At 38.6% G+C, this 27,431-nt stretch overlaps 1 protein-coding gene across 1 annotated transcript in view; it reads left to right on the top strand.

The window, feature by feature from the left end:
• Nucleotides 1-27,431, top strand: part of LOC134626249 (ras-related protein Rab-26-like) — a 56,102-nt gene that overhangs the window by 5,830 nt on the left and 22,841 nt on the right. Inside the window, exons 3-5 of the mRNA XM_063471884.1 lie at nt 19,785-19,826; nt 20,834-20,900; nt 25,871-25,923. Coding sequence (XP_063327954.1) covers nt 19,785-19,826; nt 20,834-20,900; nt 25,871-25,923 — 162 coding nt within the window. The remainder of the gene's footprint in view (nt 1-19,784; nt 19,827-20,833; nt 20,901-25,870; nt 25,924-27,431) is intronic.

Here is a 27,431-nt window from a genome sequence, read left to right as displayed (position 1 = left end):
TATTAGTGTGTGTAAATGTCTTGTTACCCAAGCCAAAATAAATTATGACAGATATTAAATGATTGTTTTTAGAAATTACACAATTGGTGCCATCACTCCATTACACGAAATAAATTTTGATATTTTATTTTCATACACTGTGTTGCTAAAAGTTTTTGTCTACCGTCTGATGTCAGCCCACCCTTTGCTAAAACAGCTTCATCTCTTCTGGGAAGTCTTCTATCAGGTTGTGGTCAGGACTCAACTGTAAAGGCCACTCAAGTTCTTCCACACTAAACTCATTCATTCATGTCTTTATGGACCTTGCTTTGTGCACTGGTGCGAAGTCATGTTGGAACAGGAAGAGCTCATCCCCGAACTGTTCGCACAAAGTTGGGAGCATGAAATTTTCCAAAATGTTGTGGTATGCTGAAGCATAGGAGTTCCTTTCAGTTGAACTGAGAGGCTAAGATGAACTCCTGAAACACGACCCCACACCACAATCCCCCCTCCATCTATCTTTACATTTGGCACAATGCAGTGAGACAGCACAGTTCTCCTGGCAACCTCCAGACTCAGACTCGTCCATCAGATGGCCAGACAGAGACGCATTATTCGCCACTTCAGAGAATACGTCTCCGCTGCTCTAGAGTCCAGCGCCAGTGTGCTTTACAGCACTGCATCTGACATTTTGCATTGTACTTTATGACGCAAGGTTTGGATGCAGTTGCTCAGCCATAGAAACCCATTCCACGAAGCTCTCTACGCACTGTTCTTGAGCTAACGTGAAGTTCACATGAAGTTTGGAGGTCTGTAGTGATTGACTCTGCGCATCTGCATCCCCTGACACCCGCTCTGTGATTTTACATGGCCGACCACTTCCTCACTGAGTTGCTGTTGTTTCCTATTGATTCCACTTTGTTACAATGCCACTAACAGTTGACTGTGGAATATTTATAAATTTCTCAAAGAGAAATTTCATGATTGCACAGTGGCATCCTATCACGGCACCATTGAGCTTCTGAGAGTGGCCCATTCTTTCACAAATGTTTGTAGAAACAGTGTGCATGCCTAGGTGCTTGATTTTATACACCTGTGGCCACGGAAGTTAACTAGAATGACTGGAATGGACAACTTTTACAATATAGCGTATGTTAGTGATTTACACATTTGCCTAACAAGCAAAAGATTCCTGGTTTGATCCGGGGAGAAGACACCAGAATTTTGGTGTCGCATCAGAAAGGGCATTTGGCATTAAAATCTGCCAAATCAAACAGTCTACCTAACAAGAGGCAAAGCACCTAAGAAAAAAAGATCACAGCATAAAGTCTGGAACATTAATTAAAAAAAAGTCAAATCAAAGGACAAACAAAAAAACAAAGCAAAAAGAGGCTTTTGTTTCAAATTCTTTTGGAGAAGTCTCATCTTTTTCAACTCTTTTATTAATCTCCCTCTGCGCCATCTGGGAAACTCTACTCTACTGCATTTTTATATCGCTTAAAAGCATGTGAAGCTCCACTTGGTTGTGACTTGAGCCCAACTAGAATGGCCATGTGCATGTAATATGCCAATATTAGGAGGTGCACAACACCAAAGTGCAGAGGAAAGCGTGCACCGTGCACAAGGACAACAGAAGTGAGCATAAACTACCTGTATTACTATCAAGTCCATCAATCTATCACCAAACAGTATTTAGCATGTCAGCCTGTACGTCTCTGTCTGTTGCAATGAGATTTTCATGCACTGAGAAACCAATATCAACTGTAATTGTTCACATCCATCATACATTAAGTTTCCTTCATTTTTCTGTCACTTCCCTCCCTGGCATCCCGTTTGGCATTTCATGCATATTCTTGCTAAAAATAATGTTTTGTTTATCCTTTTAAATGCTGGAGCCCGAAGGGATGCATTTTTTTCACATTTAACTCAATCCCACAGTTCCAAATAGCAACAGGGAATTTATCAGAATTTAATTCAGTTTTATTTTTATAATGCCAATTTACAACAACAGTTGCCTCAAGGAGCTTTATATTGCAAGGTAAAATCCCTACAATATTAGAGAGAGATCCCCAACAATCAGATAATCCACTATGAGCAAGCACTTGGCAACTGTGGGAAGGAAAAACTCTTTTAACCGGAAGAGCCCACTGCCTTATCGGGCTCAAGAATGGGCAACCATCTGCTGCAACCAGCTGGGGGATAAGTGGAAAGTATAAAAGCTATTGAAAGAAAACAAACGTTAACAAAATGTATTTATAGCTTAGATAAGAAAAGTTATTTGAATGAAGAAACAAAGGGAAATGATGCCAGAGAGAAAAAGAAACACAAAATGCTCAAAAAGAAGCCATTACTCCAACAAACCTTCTTTTTATGTCTGTACTTGGAAAAACAACCTTTCCTGCTGCTTCTTTTTCACAGTCTGTTTCATTTAAGGACAACAGAGAGAATTAATACTTCAGTCCTTCATTTGACAGAGTGGTTGAGAGAAGAGCATCACTTCTCACCTCTAGTAAGAGACAAGGGAGCTGCTCTCAGCTGTCAGTTATGTCTGCTGCACCCAAAGTGATAGATCTCTTATGCAACCACAGATTTAGCTTCGGCTGGGCAGTAGTTTCATTTTTCAGCATGTATTTCTATAATAGTGAAATGAGATATGGGATGTTTATATGAAGTTTATATGGATATAGTTTAATGTTGTATTACCTAACCTGTTCTTCTGTAACTGTGTGCTTGTGTTTCTGTCCTCCCTCACATTCTCCGAACAGCCAGAGCCCAGTTGAAGAATTCATTATTATCTCAATGTTTTAAAGCTATATGTTGACTCAGTGTTACAGTAATATGTGTGGGAACAACACAGGTTCAACAGCCATTGTTTGGACTGTGTTGCTCTTATCCCCTTGCACTTATGGTACAAGTGCTAGGACTGGGCAAAAATGGTTAAAGACACTGAGAGAAAACAGCTGATCAGTGAAATTGTTATTTTTAAGAAAATGTCTTAAAGGAATGTGTATTAAGACCTATATTGCATATAAGTCCTGAGTAATATTTTCTCACTGAATGGGCTTAAAATTAATGTTTCTTTTTTCATTTTGTGGTGATCTGTACATTGTGCTTTACAGTGTGTGTGAATTTATGAAACATCCTTACCGAGTTCTTTCTCTGCTTCTGTCTGATCTCTGAACAAAATGTCCAGGGGGCTCATCTCGTACTGGCACGTGGGCTAACCAGTATACTGAAAGTTGCCCAGTGAGCTAGGAACAGATCATTTTAACTCTAGGGGTGAGTCATATGGCCTTATGTCACTATATTTCAAAGAAACTTGCAATAATTAAATAGAAATCATCAATTATATAAATACTAAGGCATGCTTATTGGAGATTGCAACTTGCAGGCATCAGCATCTATAAGTGAGCTGCTGTCACTGATGTCATATTACCTAATTTGAAGTGTGAATCTACTGAGGTGCCAGCAGCTGGAAGATTATAATGCAGTATTAGTGACGCATTATATACAGTGACACAGCATGGGTCAAATGTAAGCACAAATGTAGCCCAGTTAGTGTCACCAATGGAAAGTTTAGGCAAAAGTATGACATAACTGCTTAATGCTTTAGTTTAATAGTGACAAAGGTAATGTCAAATGTCATTTAGGTCCTCCCTCTCTATTCCCACACACTTGATTGCGACCACAGCTGGCAAGTGCTCTAGCGATACTCGATGAGTTATTTGTTGACTTTTGGGGTATCACATCACCAGCTGCTAGCATCCCTTCTTCTTGTGCCTTTGTAGCCTAATTGTAGTTGCTGGTGTGCCTTTTTTCCTTTAAGTAATGAACAGTTGCAAAGAATGGTGCTTTGCTGGAGGTTTGAAAGTAACATCCTTTTTAGGTAGTAAATTGCCATTGGAGACTGACACCCAGCTCTCGCTCTCAGACATAGCTGGGCTTGGTCATTATTGTGTATGCGCGCAGATTTTTATACAATACAATATAATACAACTTTATTTATATAGCGCATTTAAAACTGAAGGTACACCAAAGTGCTTCACAACAAGGTTAAAACATAAATCAGCTGGTTCTAGCATCGCATTTTTCTGCTCTGCTGGAGCACTTAAAGCACTTTAAAGAAGCAGTTTTTTCTATGTATGTATGTATTTGGCATGCAGACTGGAGCAGTCAAGGATCAAACCACTAACCTTCCAATTAGTGTATGACCTGCTCTACCTCTTGAGCTACAGCTACCCCATATAATGCTGGTATTTTAATTATACCAGTATTATCGTGGACTTTATGATATGGCACAGCCCTAATAAATATCTTTCATTCTGAGGATTAAATCAGTTACAACTGCCCACAGACTACAGCCCAGAACAGATGAAATATCACAATACAGTCTCAGTTCTCCAGTGTTCTAGTAGGGCTCTGTCTAGGAGTGGTCTATAAAATGTCCCTGACACATTTAAGAGACATGGCTCACATCTTGAATACTAATTCATGTCTTCCTGCTTGTAGTCTGTATTGTACTTAAGACCTTTTATCAGTGCAGTGCAACTCTAGGCAAGATTCATTAATGCTCTTCAGCTACAATGGATGAGCCCATGGTTATCACTGAGTTATGGGATGCACAAATATTGTTGCAGTAGCCTTGTCCTGGTAAACACTTTAATGCTCTTGTCTAGTGATTTGTCTCAGAGTATTACTGTACATCCGTGTGTGTGTGTGTGTGTGTGTGTGTGTGTGTGTGTGTGTGTGTGTGTGTGTGTGTGTGTGTGTGTGTGTGTGTGTGTGTGTGTGTGTGTGTGTGTGTGTGAGAAAGAGAGTCAACCATGTTTTTTTTTTTTTGTGAGTCATAGAAAACCAACCTCTTTCTGAGCTGGATAAAAGAATGAAATGAATAAGGTTATGTGTTTTTTGGTGGGGTTTTTTTTTAATAACACACCATGTTACATAATGCATTTACAATACTTCAAAATAACTAAAACGCAAGGTACTGTCTCTGCCTTCGTAAAGCTGCTTTCAACCGCTTCCTTATTGACAGGGCGTCGCCGAAGCGGGTGGCTCAGCATGTTTGATTTGGCTGGTGTTTTATGGCGGATGCTCAAGGATCTCTCGCTTGTTACGCAAATATGTAAACCACTACACCGTGGAGCCACCTGCCCCTTACTGTAAACTAATCATTATTCTTATCTGTAAATGTTCTCTAATATCCTCCTCCACTATCTTTTCGGCTTGCCTACAGACGTCACCTGGCACTTTCTCATTTGTACTAATGAACCTCAGACTCGTGTGTGTGTCAGGACTTTCATACCTCAGTGATGACGGAGAAGTATGTAAACATCAAGCTTCCATTTTTAAGTGCAGCAGGCGTGATTCGCACATTCACCAGGGAACAACATTGATTCATATTGCACTTTCCACTGATGTTATTTGTGGTAGTACTTAATATGTGCAGCATATGGGGGTGGGGTCTATGATGCAGGCAAACTGCAGAGACTTCCTACTACTGTTATAACGACAACGAAAGGTAGGCTCACTTTTATCTAAGTTAATGTGGATAATGGAGAAATTTTTTTAATTGAAGGATTTCTTACAAAAGCTGGTATAGTCATTACCTTACACTGTGTCCATTTACCTTCATTTATCTCATGTGAATTGCCCAGTTAATTTTACTGCATTAGTCATCAGCAACAATTTATTTATAATTTATCTTTTTTTCATCTGTGAACAGAGCAGATGTTGAATAATTCAAAGAAGTCTAGTCTTATTATGAAGGCAGTGCTGAGGATTGTCTGTTAAAGTGTGTGCATTTACATGACAGTGAAGACGGGTGTGTTCCTCCTGCCAGTGCAGAAAGCGCAGAGATATGACAGAGGTGGCGGCAGCACAGAGAGCTGGGAGAGAAGGTCAGTGGTGTTACAGAGGATTTGAATCAGCTGTAAATTATGTTGTCATCTTGGCACAGGAACAAAACATCAATGAGCATGAATATGTTACATAATGAGGATGAAATGTAATGATTAATAGGGATCAGAATATTTCTCTGTGCTTTTAGTCATTTTGTCTGTGAAATGCGAGAAATATCTATATTTTAAAACAGGACCTTGAATGAAATGCACTGAAACCAAATCTTATTCATGTCTTAAAAGAGAGAAATCTTACCATGACACAGAGGCCTGAACAGTACATGATTATTTTAAGTTGCTGCCATGGCTCAGACTTGTTTCAGCACATACCATGTCAAAGCAAATATCCTGGTTAGATTTTTTTTCCCTGCTCAGACTGCATTTGGTAGGTATTCACTGTTACTGAGTGGATTGCGTTGCTTCTGGCTGAGAAGCATCACATCTTGCTCTGGCCGAGTCACTTGGCAATAATGATTTGGCCCTTCCAAAAGTCACTCAGGTCAGCACACCTGCCTATTTTCCTCACTTCCCATGGACTAAGCATGATAACAACTGTTCTTTTATGTGGTTTTCAGACTTGGCAAAAGCACACACATTCTGTACTTAAGTAGAAGTACAGATACTACTATAAAGAAATACTCCAGTAAAAGTTCTGCTTTAGGCAATTAGGGAAAGTAACAAGTGGGGGCTCGTACGGGATTTGAACCCGGGACCTCTCGCACCTGAAGCAAGAATCATACGCCTAGACCAACTGAATTCAACCAGATGTCAGCAGATGTTTCATGAAAACACTGCACTGTTTTCTACATTTAAGCATCATCATCTAAAATTCATATTAATCTCTGCTACACTTGATGAAACGGACGACAAGCACCAGTTATACACTGTTCATCACAGTACAGCAAACTAACCTGTTTATCCTGCACCAACCTGCAGAGTATTTTCATGCAGTTTTTAAATAACACAGTTGGTCTACCTCAGTTTGTTTTGCAGTATGTTTCACAATTTGAAAAAAATGCAATTTCACGTGTACAGACCCAATATCTGATTTAAAAATATGAAGACTTACATGTAAGCTTTAAATTTACATTCTATCAAATACCACTGAGCAGTCCTTACCTTTCATTATAACCTCTCTCTTTTTATGTGACATCCTCTGGTGATTATTACACAGGATTGCCTTTCATGTGTTACTGTTTAGGCAAAAATCGGTTTCATGTTTGAAGCCACCCAGTGCCGTGAAACAATAACTTCTACCAAACGAGCCTATTTTGAAAATGTAAGGAATAGAAGGTGCAGATATTTGTTTGTAAAAATGTAGGGAGTAAAGTAAAAAGTTGTCAGAGAAGATTCTACTTAAGTACATTAATGAAATATTTGTATTTTGTTACTTCCCACCTCTGGTGATATGTTTTTCTTTGTTTGATCTAGTTTTTAGGGGACAATTTATGCTGTAGTATATGAGACACATATTACAAATAATATTGTGAACTTACATGCAAATTTAAATAAAAATTTATTAGAAATTTATTAAATGAAAAACACAAAAATGTATTTTAGAAAAACTTCTTTAAAACAAAAAATGACATAATTATTGATTAGGCAAATCTGAGATTGTCTCAGGGACAATCCAGCACATAACAGCAGTGTGCAAAATGCTAGCAGGCAGGGCATACATAGAACACCATAACCAAGTGGCCAGCATAGTGTACAGGAACATCTATGCTGACTTTGGCCAGGAAGTCCCAAGGTCAAAATGCAATAATAGGGTGGTTGAGAATAAGATCCAGTTAAGTTAAGATGAGTTAAGATCCAGAAATAGTAGTGGTGGACAAGCAGAGGAAGAAGACTGTAGTAATAGAGGTAGTTACATGAAGTGATAGCAACAAGAGGAAGAAACAAAAGACGCTTGAGAAACCTGAGAAAGGAGACAGAAAAGATGTGGACTGTAAAAGCAATAGTGCTACCCTTGATAATCAGAGTACTTGGAGTAGTGACCCCCAAAATGGGTAAGTGGCTCAAGCAGATTCCAGGAATGACATCTCTGCCTAGAAAAGTGCAGTCCTATGAACATCAAAGATACTGTGCAGGACCCTCAAGCTTGAAGGACAAAGACCACCCGCAGGGCGAGTGGGGAATATATATATATATATATATATATATATATATATATATATATATATATATATATATATATATATATATATATATATATATATATATATATATATATATAGCTATATAGCTACAACAGAACCGAAAGGGAATTTACAAAGGAAAATCCCACAGTATCAAAGCCTGAAGGCGGCTCATCAGATCATAAGTGTGACCACAAGCATGTTAATTGTTTTTTCACCACTGATAGAGCCATGCACCATGAATTTGTCCCCCACAGTCAGACTGTCAATGCAGAGTTGTAGAACGTCCTGAGGCATGTGAAGAACATTTGCCACAAATGACCTGAGATGTGATGCGTGCCCATGTATGCGCCCACTCACTGTTTTGAGCAGTGATCGCAGTGCATAAGATATCAGGTCCTAAAACACATGCTCAGTGCAGCTTTACTACAAAGATACTGAATGCTTAAAGCGGTTATTTTTTTTAACCAGTTCCCTTTTGATTTAAAGTCATTAAAAGTCATTGTGACCTTTCTAATTCTAAATGGAAGTAGAAGTGTAAAAGCTGATTTACTGTCTGACCTCTCACTCCAATAATACTGAGCCAGTCATCACACCTTTATGTGGTTGTCTTCGGTAGTTTGCAGTTGCACTGGAAGGCATATTTTAATCTGTGGTCACTTGTTTTGATAGCAGTTTTATAGGTAAATGGGACATGCTTAACAGTCGGTTTATCAATCTTAAATTGACATTTTAGTGTGATTATGAGGCAGCATTATCTTTCCAAGTAGATAATTGTGTAAAACATGCTTGTAATCGGTTGATGGGAATGGCCGTCCGGATGGGCTTAGTTGCATCATGAAGCGAGATGCTGGTGTGGTTTCCTTTCAGTCACACATTACGCTGCACATTTAGTAGCTGTCACGGACATATACACACACACAGATGTACGCAAAATGTACAACAGCAACCTGATAACGATGCTCAACAGATGTGACGACTGTTAATGAACCAGGGGAGATAAACGCAGGCAGTAGACTGTGTGTCTTACATCAGTGTTTGCACATATACTGCAGGTGGGCTGTTCTAAAGCAACATTTTTATAAAAATAGGCTGCAAAGAAAAAAACACGTGTAATATGTTTAGCAAGCTTTAAAAAATGCAACTGAGATAATAAATAAAACATTTATTCAACATTAATCAACATTAGTTCATCTGAAACTAGTTTCTTATGACTTCATTGTTTAATTGACCTTTTTTCTTTTTCTATTGAATGTGTGAATTTTCACATTATTGTAAAATGACACGGTAAGTAACTGCAGAAAGTACATTTTCTTTACTTTTCTTTATATTTCTTTATATATAAATCTGTTCTATTTTATCCTTCAACTCCACTAAGTTTGAGGATTTAGCATGGCATTTTTAAATATAGCTAATAGTCAATTTTACAGATTTGGATAATAAAAAGTATAATAGATGGGATGTGTGGCATCAGCACCAATGCAAATGGTCTGTTTTGAGCAAATAGAGTGCTGACCATGAAGCAATGTTGTTGACTCACCAGTCATTGAATGTTCTTACCCTGATGCAGGGCTATCACAGAGAGACAGACAACCATGGGCAATTTAGATTCACCGATTAAACTGAAACCAGATCCATTAATATTATAATTAAAAGTAATATATATGATTATTTAAGAACTTCTCAACAAAAATAATTACAGCCCTATGAACACACAACAGTCACATGAATCCACAGACACATTCATGCTCATGGTGTGAGCCACCGTCCTTAACACCAGTGAGTCATGAGCCAGACCATCTCAGCAAAGGCACTCTGAAATAGACTAAATAAGGACAAGTATGATATGAATCATTTTACTTTAATGCTGGCCTCTGTATGTGTGCTTGTGTGCGTGTATTTACCCATTACTGACTGCAGGTTGCCTTTGACTTCTGTCGTCAGTGTACACACTTCATAGCTGCTGATTGTTGACCTTACTGAGTGCATTATTATGCACTGCATTTTAAGTGTCTGTGTAATGGCTAAAAACTGCTTTATGCAAAGTAAGATGAGGTCATCATCTTTAGATGGTGTTGGGATGGTGACTCATGCAACAAGTGGATGTTAGTCATCACATCATTACAGCAACTCAGTTGGACCTCAGGAGAAGTAATAACATATTTTTGATAATAATTTTGCTCCAGTAATGTTAAACACTCCTACTTTCTGTTCTGTTTTGTTTTTGCTGTTGTTTTTCTGGTGGAAAAAAACACGTAATTGTTCAAATTCGCAACTCCTGAATGCATTGCAAATCTTTACTTGTAATATTTAAGTTCTTTAGATGATTCAAACCTTTTCTAAACTTCTGTTTCTGGGAAAAAATGTTTTCTTTTTTCTCAAGTGGTCAGAATTTTGTATCAAATGTAAGAGTCTATTGAAAGAAAGCAATGAAAAGATGAAAGCAAGACAGCAGGGAGAGACGTATCTTTGGCATGTGAGAGGCTGATAACGGACCCATCATAAAAATCAAGCTGTGGCTTGATGATTGCATCTTCTTTTCTGAAAGCTTCCGCTTCTCTTTGATGTATCACCTGTCAGTGTGCATGTCACTGGCAGTGCATTGCCTCTCTGATAATGGTCTCTTTGCATCTGTCTGTCAGTAGTTTCCAGCATCTATACTTTTTTATTATTTATTTTTTGGTAGTTTGTGTCAAGATGCCTGAGTGATTTCTCCATTATCCACTCTCCCGCCTGCCAGTTTGTCTGCCCGCCTGCCTTTTCTGAGTAGGTGGAATTAAAGTGCCAAGCATAGTCATGCACTGCAAATGGCAGTAATGGGGTTTTTTTCTGCTTTAAAAATAATTTGAATCAAGATGAACTGGGCCCTAAAATGCATATTTGGACACATTAAAAATGAGAACTAAAACAGAGAACCAATATGCATGAATATTTATAAGTAAAATTTTTTGGCAAAATGTTACTGTTACCAAAGTTAACTGAGAAGAAGGTTAAGGTCAGTGGAATTCCTTATGTTTTGCATACTTGCAGAGAAGTAAGCAAAGGGCGAAGATCAAAGATTTGGGCACTACAAGAGATTTGATGGCTCAGAAGAGTTTTATAAAGATTGCTAACTTAAATTAGAGCTTAGACGACATTTGAGGAGTCACTCTGCAGTCGTGGGTTCCCTCTACAAAGCTGCCTAGCATTCTGAAAATGTATTTACTGTAACTGACACCCACAAAGCTGGAGAAGACAATCAGGAGGTGTTTTAGCAGTCATAGTGAATCTTAAAAGTGACTGTTATTAGAAATATTGGAGATCGCCTATGTGGTGGTGCTCTGGTGCACTGGGCAGCAACACCTGCACATAGAAGACCGAGCCATGAGAAGAAAAGCTCAATAACAGGAGTTTGCAAATAAATATCTAAATGAGCCTGAAGCTTTTCCTGTATTCAGAAGTTAAAACTGAATTTTCCATCATCATGAGCAAGCATATGTTTGGATATAAAAAGGAAGAAAGCAACACCCCATGGGGGGTTGTGTTGCAGCCATTGACGTGAGGTACATTTCACCAACATCTTCTGGAAGCAAACATCACACTGTCTGTTTTTTAAAGGTTCTGCTTTTGACATGGTTTTCACAATCCTGGGACCTAAACGCCATCAAAAATCTGCAGCCAGACATTAGAAGAGTAATACATATGAGAGGCGCCCAAGAATCTAACAGAAGTGCAATGCTTTTGCAGGAAAAGTAGGAAAAAATCCCCCAAACAAAACAAGAAGTGAAATACTTCTAAATGCTACAAAAAGATTCTCCACGCTGTTATATTTGCCGAAGGTAGCGTTACTGAGATCTACAAAACTTTTCCTTTTAGGCTTTTTCCCATTTTTCTTATTTTGAAACTGTAAAAGACAGAGAGAAAAGTGTTTTGCTCAAAAAGAGCTTTTTTGGAAATCGACTCATTATTCGCACCCTGGGTTGTGACTGTAAATGCGCATGAAAATACCTCTTTGCTTGCTTGTCACAGTTGTTGTTTTAGGGCAAAGATATTTAGCTATGTTTTATATGAGCCCCAGTCCCTGCTAAATTAAAAGTATTGGGCGAAGGTTCACACCTGCCTGGGGATGTGTTTGTAATTAATGACAAGCAGCTTTGCCACCTGCTGCCCTAATGTCACTCCGATCTAGAGAGGCGAGCCCTGAGGAGCACGATGAATATTTAATGATGACATGAAAGAGGTGGGGGGTGAATTGTTGGACTGTGGAAGCATCACTCAACAAGCGATGAGAGACAGAGATTGTTAAGCAATATAAAGCAAAGGAAGATGGTAATTTCGTGTATTTTGATGTTCTTTTTTTTATAGCTCTGTACTGGTGCTGGAGGGATTGTGGTTGTCTTTACAGATATCACATTTTTGTGAGTGTGATATTTGTCAAATCTCAAACACCTTGAGGGACTTTCTTGTGATTTACTTGAACTCCAGAATGAACTTGTCAGAATTTGTTGTGGTGTCATGTGAAGGTCACAGTGACCTAACAAAACACATTTTTGATCTGCTTTGCGATTCAACGACAGGGGAATTATTATTTGTGTCATCCCAGCATGTGAAAATACCAAGAGATAACCCCGACAGGGGACATGTGTTCAAGTCTGTGTAGATTTGGTGTATTTTTGTATTTTGTTCCATACTGAACTACGTTTTGTTTTTGATGATTTGGTTCATGCAACCAAATCAAGGAGCAACATGGGGAAATCAATATCATTAATAGCAAAGTAGTGATATCACAAATCTAAATGTTTTCACAAAAAACTGTTGTTTTGTTGTTGTTGTTTTGCTTGAGCAATATAAGCTAAAGATGATGCATCAAGGGCAAAGTATGACCTTTTTTTTTTTAAATTGGAAAAGTCCTTCTCTTATAAGAGTCCTAGATATCAAATCCTGAGGCTTTACACTTCTTGGAATGCAAATCTAAAAAGTTAGCCAGAAAAAATGTGCCTTAAGTTGAACTACTGGGACTACATGCCTCCATGTCATGCATTTTAACCAATGCTGTACTGACAGAATTGGAATTTATTCTTTGCCAGATAGATCCCAGCCTCTTTCCTTGTTCTTGGTGATGTATTTTTGTTTTGTTCACCTGTGATTTTCCTCAGCACATTGAAGAAGCATACTTAATGGCAGCAGTAATAACAGTTTGCTGCAGTTTGCAGTTTTTCATCTGAAATGCCCCTGAGGCCTTCTGCTCCTTCAATTAGTCTCAGTCTCGAACTTCGTCTGGTCACCCAAGTGGAAAAGTCAATAACAGCAAAGGTTCCCGTTAACCCACTGAATATATACAGGTGCTTTAATGGGTGGACTTTTTCAATCAAAGTCATGCACAAAAATGTACTTCTTATTTTCAGTCATTTCATGTTACTGCTTCACTGCTTTGCAGACATTTGGAAGCATACAGGTAAAAACATTATTGCTGCAGCAGCTATGGCCTCGCTGTTAATTGTGCAGGGTCAGCAAGTTTAGCCCATCAATGAATGAATCCCATATTGTCTATAAGTTGCACAGTGTTTGTGTGTCTGGTGTAATGTGATTTATTGTGTTTTCTGTGTCTTCAAGAGGTTTTTTTCATTGCATTTTAATAAAAAGTCCAATATTTTTGAATTGTATCTTGTGGCTTAAAAATGCTGACCAAGCTCTACTCTGAATGTGGAGGAGAAGAAAGGATCTATGTGTTCAGTTATGCTTCAATAACATGATATTCATAAAGCATCATTTATTCCCTTAAAAAGTTAAATGTGTGCAGTCAGCCTTAAATAACAGAGCTCTTCCTGTGCCCAATTCACTCACACTCCATTATGATGATTACACTTTACACTGAGAAACTAAGGAGTTACAGATTGTCATAAAGTAAATGTCAGAGATGAAAGCTAGCCATGTTTTTGGATAAACTTGCCACCAGCTCAGTCCCCACTTTGACTTCAGAGCTGCCTTAATTTTCTGTGGAATAGATTCAACAACACGCTCGAAATATTCCTTAGAGAATTTCATCGAGGTGCTGTTATGTAATTTACTGATTAGTTATGTGTGTCAAAGAGCGGCTGAATAGGTGTACCTAATAAAGTGGCTGGTGAGTATGTACAGATTTATTTTTCTGGCATGCATTAGAAAGTTTTTTCTTTTGGCTAATCCAGTGTGCTGAAATCAAATTTGATTTTAGCTGTATACATCAGTGAGTTCTTTGTAGCTTCCACAACACAGATATAACTTCAGATGTGAACTGAAAAAGATGCAGAGAGGACATGAAATCTTGTATTTTACATTCACAAAGAGATAACTGGTTAAATCTTTGCCCTTTTGTAGCGGACACAAACTTTTTGGGGGTTGCATGAGGAAAAGCATTCAGTGCAGAATGACCCACTGTGGTGACCCCCTGTGAAGGAGGAAGAAGCCAAAAGTATCTCTTTCTTCTGCTTTCTGTAATAGCAGGACTGGATGTTTTTGTGCAGCATGTGTGAGAACATGCAGCATATCTCTGTCATCATAAATCAGAGAGCTTGACAGCTTGGAGTTGAGTTGACTGTAGAGTACTGCCTTTCTGTACTGTATGCCTACATGCAGTTTTTTTTAGCTGATTACTCCAGGGATTTTATTTCTGGTGTCTGTTTTGATGGCAGGGGCCCACGTGCACCACACTAAAGACCAGAAAAATATTTGTTTCTGACATTGATGATTATAACTTGAGTTCCAGTCACCACTGCATTCTACATTGATTTACTCTTTTTTACATATGGGTTGTATCACCTCTCTCATGCGTAACCTTTTTGTAGACATCATGCTCCTGTCAGCTGTCTCATGCATGTCATTAATGTTTTATTGGCTCCCCCACCCCCCCCTCCCCGAAAGCTCCTCATCCATTTGTAATTTATGATCCCTGTAAGGTGCTGTTAGAGTCATTCTGCACTGATGTGTACGTTCTCACTCATGAACCGTTGGGGAAAAGAATACATCCAGCATCTGACTGGTGAAGAGGCTTGCATTTGAAGACGTCCTCTGCTTGGAGGGTGTTTGCAGCAGCTCAGGGATTGAAGCTGACCTAAAAAGTATAGCAAGCTTCTCAACTTCTCAAGCCTCTTGTGAGCCAATTGTAATTACACAGAGCAGAGCTGTGTCAGGCTGTAAGTTGTAGCTTTAGAAAAGTCTAAAGGATGGTGGAAACTGTGTCTGCCAGAGTGAGATTGACACTCTTTAATCTACAATACCTAAATTTTCTGTCCCACAAAATGTGATTCTGTTATATAAGCTGCTCAAATACATTATATTTTATCCAGCTCACTCTACACTTTCTATGATTGTTATATCTGTTTTATTACATTCTGTTCTGCCTGATTTTCCTATTAACAAATCCAACATAATTATCAGTGCAATCAAGCCTCAAGAGTAACCACCCAAAATACTCAGCCCAGTGTTATCATGAGTCTTTTTTTCTGGGTCACTAAATATTCATGAACCCTCCAAGCACATTACAGATAGTTTTTAGACACAACAACAACAACAGGGACGTGGTCCTTTGAGACTGATTCCTATCAGAAAACACTTACAAAGTAGCTTCAAGCTTGAGTTCCCCATGAATATGTATGGCGTTCCTTCTTTGTGACTCTCAGGGAGGTAGATCAACTGAAGACATTAACAAGGACCATATCTATTTCTAAGTGCCCTGCTGGAGGATTAGCAGCATATTGTCAGGGCTGAATATCTTGGGTTTCTCCTCAGGGATCAGGGAATTAGAAGGTCATCAGCAACTCTCAGAATATCCCAGAGGGGATGATGTTAGGAGGAGGCTTTTCAGCATTGCCACAGCACCGACTGATATAATGCACATTGGCATAGTAGAACAACGAAGGGCATCTTGACCTCCTCTAGCAGACATTAACTCACAGAAAACAGAAATTCAATGTGAAGAAATGCAGTGCTGTGCAAAAGTCTCTTTATATTTTGCTTCCTAGTAGCCCGTCTCTCTTTTCATTTTTCACCTGGTTTTAAACAGGTGTTTTAAAGTTTTTCTTTGGACATTGGCTGCTTTTTCAGTTTCAAAATGTTTTTTGTTTTTTTGTTTTTCAATTCTTTGTTAAACCACTAAACACTGACTTATGAATCATTCAAGCATAAAAAAAGCACCTAAATCGAGGGAAGAACCTTGAAACATTAAAAAAAAAAAACTTCCTCCTTTGAAACATTTGATTACACTCGAACAAGCCCCAAGCTTAAAAAAACACTTAGCTAATATTTGCCCCTGTGACCACAGTAACAGTGGTGTTTTAATGCACCTGCTATCTCCACACACACACACACACACCAACCATATGGCTATTTCTTCGAGGACATTAATGAATACACTCCCAGGCCACTAACCCAAACTCTCTGCTAAAACCCACATGAGTTTTTCCCCTTTTTTTGGATCCACCACATGAGTTTACAAACATTTTTCAGCATTTGGTAAGCTAGCTATAGTTTCAACTGAGGAGCAGTGAAACCAAAGCTAGATTACTTCATTGTTTCATCTCGGAAAAAATATAGCTGATTTCCCCCAACTTGTACAGACTCTTATTCATTGCATTTAATGTGTTAGATGGCCTGTCAAGTAGCTACAACCTATAATCAGTATAAAGTAAAATCTTTTTTTTTTTTTTTTTTTGTCATTAACACTGTGAGTTGAGAGGGTTTTTTGTCTCAGTGGTGTTTCTGTTTTCTAATCTAGATGGGCAATAGCAAGAAAAGACAGACAGTCCTGCACAATAAACAATGTCTTTTAATACTGCTCATATTTATCTTGCTCCATTCAGTGTTTACAAGGTTCACATAAACTATAAAACTCGTCTGATCCCTCCAAGCATCTGATCCCTTGTTTTAAAGGAAACTTTGATTTTCCAAAATGTTTCCTACTTATCCCTGACGTAACACTTTAACCATTTTTTTTAACCAAATGAACACACAAACACACACACACAAATCATCATTTATCTGCTTCTTCCTCTGTTTACATTATAAGTGACCGAACAGTCAGTGCTTATCATTTTTCTCCAGGTTTTCCAGCACAAAGAGGCTGAGATGAATATTGGCACCTCCCTGCCTGAGAATCACAGTCTTTAGGTAACTCATACAGAGTGTATTACCCACTCTTTATGAGCTACTGCCTTAGGTGGAGGAGTTAGAGTATATCAGGGTTTTGTTAATGTGTGGCAGAAAAGCAGTGGGGGATTGACAAATGGATAGTAGCACCATATTCAGTGACACAAACAATGTACACGTTTACAGTGCAGTGAAGAAAGAGCTGAGTGTGTCGGTAATGGTGTCGATTTACCCTTGACCTATGGCCACAAGCTGTGGGTAGTGACGGAAAGAATGAGGTCGTGGATACCTAAAATACAGAAAAGAGCTTCCTCCAGGTTTTGTCGGACCTCACCCTTTGAAATGAGGGACTTTGTCTTTTAGTAGAGACTCATTGTAGAGCCTGTGCTCTTCTGTATAAAAATGAGCCAGCTACAGTTTGTTTTTTTTCCTTTTTTTTGCATGGAGATTCTGGGGGAGACCAAGGACACCCTTGACAGGCTTGAGAATGCTTCAGTTTTTCTGAGAGCTAGAGGAGGTGGGTGAGAAGAGAGAAGCCTGGGCAAAGCCTCCCAGACATACATGGATGGATGGATGGATGATGGGGTGGCAATGGCAGGTGGTCGGTTCTCCTACTAAAGTAGATCTAAAGATCTAAAGTCTAATGACTAAAGTCACTCAAAATATAGACTGTAGAAATTGTGTCCCATAAGTCTGAGCTTTGTGGTTTTGGTGAAATGTCTTGATGACTACTAGAATAAATGTTGTGATATTTCTTGCAGACTTTTATGTTCCTCTCAGGAAGAAAAGTACTAACTCTGGTGAAAAGTATCATTTTTATTAGCTGGTTTTTTGTTTTTTTAAGTCGATGGTTCACAGTGTGACTGTTGGTATGGTAAGTTCTTTTTATGAAATGCTGTTAGTTTTACCAGATATAACAAGACTCAGTCTTTCCAAAATGTAAACTTTTGTCTCATCAGTCCACAGAATACCTTCCCAAAAGTCTTTGGGATCATCATGATGAGGTTCTTAGGTCAGAATTCACAATTCAACAATAACCTGAAGACGATACAAGACGACTTAGGCTACGTTCACACTGCAGGCGAAAGCTCATCAAATCCGATTTTTTTTTTGACCCTATGCGGCCCATATCCGATCATGGTATGACAGGGTGAACAGCACAAATCCGATATTTTCAAATCCGATCTGGGTCACTTTCGTATGTGGTACTGAATCCGATACAGATCTGATGTTTTAGAAAGCGACTGCTGTTTGAATGGTCATGTCACATTAAATCCGTCTTTTACGTCACTGACACAAGACAGACGCCAATTATCAGCGCCGCAGAAGTGCCCGAGAATACATCGCAAACACTTCCTGGCCATCCCGTGTAGATGTCAGTGAAACTGTTGGGAAGACAACGTTGGAGAAACGTGAACATTTTATTTGTACTGTATAATCTGCAGATTCTGACAGAAATCTGCAACTATCCTTTGAAGCAACGCTCCTCTCTAAAACAGCAATAAGGATAATTATTAGGCCATATGTAAATAACAAAATAACTTTATAACTTAAAGCAAAATTGGGAAACGCAAAGTCTGAAACAAGTCTTTATATTAAGGCCCATCAGTCAAACAATACTGTTTGGTCTGGGTCTAAACAGAGCGCGTTGTGTGTGACGTCCTCTTTTGTGCAGGCCGCTTTGAGGGTTCACACTAGAGCGCGTTTGCTGTCCCATTTTATTTGTAGTGTGAACAAGCAGACAAAAAAATCAGATTTGATCAAAAAATCGGAATTGAGCATTAAGACCTGCAGTGTGAACATAGCCTGAGACAAGGTCTGCAGTTCTTTAGATGTTATTGGAATAAGTTTGGTAGGGCAGCCAAGGCCTGTCAAGGACATTGTTTCTTTAGATCATGGCATGACGTGTTCCTTTTTTAGATCTTTTAGCCTAGTTCACTTTGTCAGGATGGTTTTATTTATTACTTTATTTACATGATGATCATGGACGAAAGCGCGCGGAAAAGCTGTGATGTTTACTTTCTCTCTTAGGTCAGGTGGACTACACAGTCCACAGTATGTCCACAGTCAGGTGGACATATGGACTACAATGACTAGTATTGATCATCGGGTTAAAAATAAATATTTCTGTAAATGATGAGTTTTTTATTTGAACCGAATCTTTTTTGTATAATTTTGACAAAACAGAAACCTGATGGAAGGGTGTGAAACCCGCTGTCAAGACCAGGCCAACCTCAAACCTGCCAGGTCCATTTGGCTGAGCATCACTGAGCTGTGTGTTAGAGCAGATTGAATCAGATCAGAGGAATGTCTCCATAAGATTTAAAAAAAAAACAAAAAAAAAAAAACAGAGGCAGGTAAGGAGAGCAAAGGGGGTTAATCCTCTGGAGGAAAAAGGCGAGGCTTCTTCAAAAAGGGGCCAAAGTAAGGTGCACACATGCAATATTGATTGAGTGGAGAGGAGACTGTGGAAGGAAGAGACTAGAGGATGAGGGGAAAAATATTGTTAACCAGTTGTCTAACCTCAGATACACACACATATACACATCAGGGTGATTGTGCCATATACAGAAAAATATTGTTGCAAGTTGGAAAACATGCCTAAATTTAGGTACTGTCATTTACATCACTGCTTACCTACATCATTCCTATCTTTCATTTCCAGAATAAAGTCCTGAACATTGATGGAGTCAAGGTGAAGCTCCAGGTAAGAAATCTAATGTATTAAGATAATATTCTAAAAACATAGTCTGGTATGTAACCTGTCCCTACAAAGGTGCAGATTATTGACAGACATCTTGAAATGCCATATTTATTTACTGTTAAATAAACACATTGATAGGTTGAAGTCATTATCACAGGTCTGTCATAGCGAGTAGAAAACATTACTGCCATTGGAGCCAAACTCTGGGGAGATACAGTGCTGATGGGGGAGAAAGACTTAATGAGCCAATTCCACTGAGATTGGAAAACTTAGTATCGGCCAGGTGATTTCTGTTCAGTATTATGACCCTGACTGAGGTAAAAATAAATCTGACACAAGAAATTTTTACTACTGTATATATCCAATCTATGGTATGATCTTCAAGCTGCAAATTGGGTAATATTTTTATACTAATGATTATGGACCAAATTACAAATAGAGGTGGTTGCAGTGACCAAAGATGTTTTGGCATCTTTTGGTGAAATGGCCTGTGACTGGTTTGGTTTCACCAATCATATCAATATTTTTACAAACCTTGCTTCCAGCAACAACTTTTGATACTCAGTATAGACAACCTCCCTAGCAACAGATAGCAGACTGATGAAACTGACTAGCTGGTGATAAAATATGAGCTTGAATTGGAATTAATTTACACAGTACCCACATTTTTCCAATGTACAGAAAGATGACTTCAATTAATACCATCATTTTTTGTTGTGTGTGACAAGTACCAAGGAAATTATTTGCACACTAGCCAGAACAATTCTGATATGCAAGCTGCCGGTGTTGTTGAGAGCTACCAATCCTTTTCAGTGCTGTGTTAGTAAGATAGTTTGAGTCCCATAGATCTAATTACCATATTCTATGCTTATCCAAAATCACAGAGTGAATTGAATGGGTGGTTTCACAGTGAGTGCCTTCCAGCTGAGTGAGCAAACATAAGGCTTATTAAAAAGACGGAAACTTCTTCTTCTGTTTCAATGATCACCTCCCTCTCTAATTATCTGCAGATCTGGGACACAGCTGGACAGGAGCGGTTCCGCAGTGTCACTCATGCCTACTACCGTGATGCCCACGGTGAGACACACATAAATACACACTTTAATATCTTTTCCTGATTATTATACTAATGATTTAACTTTGTTCTTGTCAAAATGTGTTATTATATGCAGCTGCCATTCAGCCATTATGCAATGAAAGCCAGTGAATTTGTATGCAAATTGTGAACTTTATTTTTCCTGCCATTACATGAATATTTTGCGAATGGCATTGGATTCAAGTTCATACACTGCACACAATGAAAGGGAGTGTTGATGTTTTCAAAGACAATGCATTGCCATCAAACGAAACTTTTACAGCAGTTGTATTTCACAGCCTTTTTCGTATCAAAGCGTAGAAGAGATTGCTTTTGTTCCACGCTGCAGAATTGTCAAGCGCTGAAGCTTTATAACACTTCAGCTGAGATAGAAGGGCAGCAATTTCAGGATTCGGGGACTCTCTGATGATGTGTAATCAGTCATCACATATGGGTGTGAGTCAGCATGTGTTTATGTCTACTTTGTATTCATCTTGATGGCATTAGTCACTATGTAAGTTAATTAGAAAGCTCTTAGTTGTGACATTACATTGAGTTATCATGAAGTTGGTAATCGTGTTAAAAGTCTTTTTTGGAAGTGTCTTTGATCAAATGTGAATAATCTGGTGCATGATACACTAAATCTGAACAAACATACTCTGATTTCTCAGGCTTTTTCCTATCCAGGATCTTATCCTTACTAAATAATGTTCACCAAGGTATTACTGAATAAAAATTACTGTTTAATTCAGATTTCTAAGCAGACCTAACCTGTCTTTGAGTAAGTAAATATCAGCTCTGTTTCTATGTTTTGGTTTGTTTTTTTCTGCTTGATATTCACTGAATGTTTCAGTATGTGTTTGTAATTTTGTGCACTTATGTGACTGCATCACTTCCTTTCATCTTATAATCTTTGGTCATTTGGGGATTCTTGTGGGATCAACCATCTGGATCAGTGTGCCTGTTTAAATCAATTTAAGTTTGTGGAACTTAAGCTGGGATTTGGTTTGGTGTGTGACCAACTATGCATAAATGATAGAACAAAATCATCTGTTTCCGTGTATTATCTATGCTAAGGTTTGGCGGTCAGCCTGCATAATTACACCAGTTTCACCGAATCGTCTCTGTCTCCTGTAATAAGGGGACCCTAACAGACTTTTAGCAGGGTAAGTTTCAGGCAAGATGCCCCGGGGACATATCTTGTTTTCTCAAAACCACATCACGTATGTCTGGAATGTAGCCTTACTCATCTTTGTGTCGGAATTTTGTTATTTTTCCATTACTGCCGTGGAGCAAATGAGAGAATGTTCCAACATCCTAATCAACTTTAGATTCTTTTAATGCCGCTCTAAGAGCGTGTGTGAGACAAGAATTTAATAAAGCCTGAACTGCTATTGGAGAAAAATATCCAGGATGTGATGTGAATATTAAATTTTTTTTGTGGCCACTGCAGCATTAATAAAACCGTGACAGGTTCATTGAAATAGTGTAGACTTTTCTTTACACAAAACTCTTTCTTTGTGCCTATTGGCACAAAGAAAGTCCTTCACACATCGCTTCAAAACTCATGTTGATACCAAGCCTATAAGTGCTGCTGACTGTGAATCTGTGCAACGTTGTTTAATCTGAACAAAACTCCCGTTTCAGGACCAGACTGTCAGTTGATTTTTGAAGTCTCTGAAGCGTTGTGCAGAAGGTCTGCTGTAGTGGTTCCCCAGCTTTCTGTGTGAGCTTTCTGCAAACCAAAGCTCACACAGTTTGATCTCCCTGTCTGTCTTCATGCTGTGTTCTGTGCTTCCCCCAAAGCCTGCAAACAAACCAAAGTTATTTCCAGCAGTGTAACTTTTTTCTGCTTCTTCGTGTAACCAGGCAGCTGTTGCAGGTTTTGTGTTCTTTCTGACTGTTTGAAGCTGCTTTATACGTCTGTCTACATCAATGTACCGCTAATGCAAAGAGACCTTGGGGCAAGGCTATGACTGAAATGGTACATAAATGTTTAAGTGCTTTACGGCACAAGGTGTTTTATTTCAATTAATTTTGCAACTATATGGAAGCTGTGTACCACAAGATTAAATGTATATAAAACATGTTAAATTTTCTTTTCTAAATGTTAAATCTTTAAAGTCCTGCATTAAATTGACTCCTCTTTAAGGTGGTATCCATGGGCAGCTTTGCACCACTCCCACAGCTCCTGTGTTTTGGATCACTCTGTGGAATTCCTGTTCTGAAATCTTGCTTACAGACAACAAATATCAACTTTTGTGTCAGATTGGTCCAACCCCATTGTTGAAGATCATCGCTGAGAAAGAGAGCTGCTTCTCTGACTACAACCTAGAGACTAAACCCCAGCCTTCAACTGAAGAGCAGAATTCTCAAGCCCAAAGGCAGCGCTTATGCTCTGTATTTATTTCCACATGCACAGGCACATTCATTGTGAAGTCGTCCTCCAGGGTCAGACTTTTAATGATTTGTTAATGCTTCAGTTCTACTGTAACATCACAAGGCATCATTGAGCACATTAATAAAGCAGTTTGAGCCTAACAAACATCATCACTACTCACCAACCTGGCGTCTGTATCATCTTCCTTAAAATGCAGTCATAATATAGATGCAGTCAGAATGGGGTGATGCGAAAATTGCAGCGATGCTTGAAGCGGTCAGCAGGTGCACAAGGAGACAAGCAAATTAGATAGATTTTTGGTGGAGTTGCAGATCTTTTTGACCAGACCTTATGCTATATCCAATGCCAAAAACCACACAAGAAAATTGTCAAAGTCCCCAAAAAACTGATCAGACCCACAGGTAACTGTAATTGTTTTATGATTTATTTGTGACATTTTGGCATTTCCATGTATTTCCACTTCATTCAGTTTGGAAAAGTCAAACAATTCCTTCTTCTCCCTGTTTACACTCGGTGGATTTGCACTCCTTCATGAAGCTGAAATGGACAATTATAAATGAAGCCATTTGTCAGTGAAATAATATTTAGGCTATCGGAGTAGAGCTGGAGCCAGGGGCTCCGCAGCTAAAGTAGCACCGCAGAGAGAGAAGTGTAGGAGCACAAAGACACGCTGAATTAGGAATTGCTCTGCAAGAGGACATGGAGAGAACGGCAGGATTATTTTAGATGTTGGTGGATAGGCAGCGTATTTGGTGTGTGGGAGAAAAATGCAGACAGTCATCAGGTATTTTTCAGTTCAATTCAAAAGAAAACTGTGGTTATTGTTTCAACACTGGGACATTTCCTGTAGTTAAGTTAAAGCAAGGCAGAAAAATTTTATCTACACAAGCACTGCATTAATACCAAGATCAGAACAAGTTATGAATTAAAGACAGACACAGAACAGAAGAGATGGGCTAAAACAGAAGACTATGGTGCATTTCAGTATTAAAAACTTCATTTGTCCAAGCTACATCTCTAAAACATATACAGGCCATTTGGTGTAGAAGAAGGGATTAGTTAATCCAGTTCTTTCAAAATATTCAGACTGCATAAAAATGAACTCCTCGGTGGGGAGTCACACTTGGAGCTGCTGAACAGACTCTTAATTAAGGAGTAAGGTAGAAATACACTGATAAGCTCTAAATGCCCTCAGCTGTCTCAGATGGAAGGACACTAATCTTCTGCAACATTTTTACCACTGTCAGATCTATGTATGCCTGTCATGGGGTCTTTTTTGCTTAGTGATGGACAATTTTATACCAGCTTTTACAACAAAACTTCCAAAAATGCTCCTCTTTGGTAGTCTGTCTTTTTTATAATTTATAAATAATGGAGCACCTTTTAGAAACGAGTACAAAGTCATGTGCAAACTTTCCCCCAAAACCATTTATTTCTATTACTGAGTCCATCCTGAAATAATGAGTGAGGAAAGAAGTTGTATTTGTATGTGTAGTGAGTCCACAATCTCAAAGCTGGTTTGGACGCTCATTCAAGGTAGTGTACTGTTCACTTGGACAAGAAACTAAGTCAATGGGCCATATTGGAACTGAGTCTAAATATACATCAGGGAGAAGGGTAATGCTTCCCTTTCCCTTAATGGGAAAGGGAAGAGAATGGATATAAGAAAGAATAACCTTCAAAATATGAGAGGAATCAACAGAAATAAAGAAATTCACCTACACAAACAAGAAGAGCCAGGCAGGCAGGAAAACAACTCAAGGGTAGAGCCAATAAAAGTCTAAAAATACAAATTTTACAGCATAAACTGTGACGTGAAAGTTGTGAGTATGCTTTCATAATAAAGATTCTTCCATTACCTATTAGTCTAGCTCTGTCTTGGAGCCACAGTGATGGGAGGTGGTCCCCTATTTCATCTTAATAGCTTGGCTGTTTTTCTTTAATTGTTGCTTTTTATCAGTTCCCTTCTTCTATCCTCACAATCTCTTCATTTAAAGCTTAGCTTGACTGTGCCATGTGTTCTACAGTGCAAAATCCTTCAGATTTGTGAGGGGAAGATACTAACCAAACACCTGAAGCTGACACCTGCTGACATTTTAACATTAGTATTAGAAAAAAGCTGGATAAGAATTCAGATAGCAGAAAGATATCCAATAAAACGGAGAATTGCAGGTTATGATTTTAATGTGTCCTGACTTCATCCACTTAGTGGTGACCAATTGCAAAAGAGTGAGAAACACCTGCAGCACAAGTCTGGCAGACCTCAGCTTTGTTACATAGCTGTCAGTCCTCATAGTGTTCATCCCTCCTTGGGCGCTTCCTTTCTCAGCTGCAGTGTCTCTTCTTCTTGAGTATCTTCAGGTAAACTGCTACATAGAGTTAGAACAGCTTAGGGGCTCTCTGTATTTCATTTATATTCATTAGAATGCTTGAAAATGTTAAACTTTTATATGTTTTTGTTTGCGAAATTAAGTTGGTACTCACATGAAGTTAATGCATCAAGGTTAAAGACAGTTGTTTTTTTTAATGCCACAACTTTCTACATGGCATCTTTTGCTTTGTTTCTTTCAGCTCTTCTCTTGCTGTATGACGTCACCAACAAATCGTCCTTTGACAACATACAGGTTAGTCATTCTCTTGATTAAATAATTGTGTCCATAAAACGAAATAGTACTCACTTTTATGCAAGTACATAGTATGACAGCATCACATGTCCATTCCAAAATTCACCTTAAAAGTAGTGCATGTAAGTGATCAGAGTCGAGGATGAGAGGAAGCTGCTAGTGAAGACGTCTGGGGTGGGTCAGGGACACGGGTTTCTATGCCTGACATGTGCTTTTCACTAGTCTTTAAAAAGTGAAAGGATGTGGCTGGATCAGGGCCACAAATGTCAAAAAAATCATCTGTGACATCTCATACATTATTCATCGTCACTGGAATAAGTGGAAGTACAATCTGACTTTCTAATGCTGAACAACATCATGACCAAATGGCAATCAGGAAAATGGAGATTGATTACTATGTCATTGTAATTTGTGGTGGGGTGGTTGGGGGAAGGCCTTATGGCGTTCTTCCCATACTGTCCAGTGGGAAAAGTATGAATGAGGTCTGTGCAAAGGGGAGACTTGAATGAAATAACTAATTGGATCAGGAATATGAAGGAAGACTGAAAGTTACTGAGTGAGGGGTAGCATGGTTACCTTATTGTCTAAACTTTGTGATATTTCTCAAGACTAAAATTCAGGACTATTTGAATTTTTAGGTGAAAAATATTTTTTACAAATGTAGTTAACTTAGTTTCTTTTATGAATCACTAGGGGGGCATCTGTCGGCTACATTTGGCCTTATCGTTAGGCACCTAGGCTAGTACCACTAATACTGGCCAGCAGGTCAATATTAGTATTTCTGCAAGGTCATCTTAAAATTCTCTTTTTGTCTACTAGGAAGTAATGGGTGCACTCGGACAGCAGGAGCACTCAAAACAGATTAGATGATGAAGGATTAAACTAATAATAATCACATGACCACTTGTGTATATGAAACCATTTATTATTGTTTTTATAATGAGACCAATTCAATCCAGAACTTGTTGTGGGCTTATAGTTTTACTTAAACACAGCAGTTAGATCCAATCAGTCTCATATAACACTGTTGAAATCCCAAATTGCAGGGTAGTGTTTTCTTCCCTGAACTTTCTGTATTGATTCATAGATTTCAGAACAAAACTATGTTATATACTGTGTTAAAAGAACAAGCAAAACTCTTTCAGTTAGAAATCAAAAAAGAAATGCCAGCAGCACAACAGGGGAGGACATGAAAAGATGCACTTAGTCTATAAAGAAACCAATTTGTTCCAATATTTAAATGGGAAAAATAGTTTTCATTGATGTTAGGAGCACAGGCTAAACAATTACTCATTCATTATCAAAAATAAATTTAAATTATTTGACAATTTGGCACCAGTAAAAGTGAAATAACTGTCAGAAAGGGCTGCAAAATGGCAGCTTTTACAGAAACCTCTATTTCACCATTTACCCTCCTCAGTAATAACAGTTGTCAAAAGAGATAGAGCTGTGCCAGCTGGTGTCACTTTGTAATCATAGCACTTGTTCCCCTCTGTGTAATAAGTATA

This window comes from Pelmatolapia mariae, linkage group LG4, assembly GCF_036321145.2.
Source record: "Pelmatolapia mariae isolate MD_Pm_ZW linkage group LG4, Pm_UMD_F_2, whole genome shotgun sequence".
Classification (NCBI taxonomy): Eukaryota; Metazoa; Chordata; class Actinopteri; order Cichliformes; family Cichlidae; genus Pelmatolapia; species Pelmatolapia mariae.
This window is presented reverse-complemented; position numbering and strand designations above follow the sequence as displayed.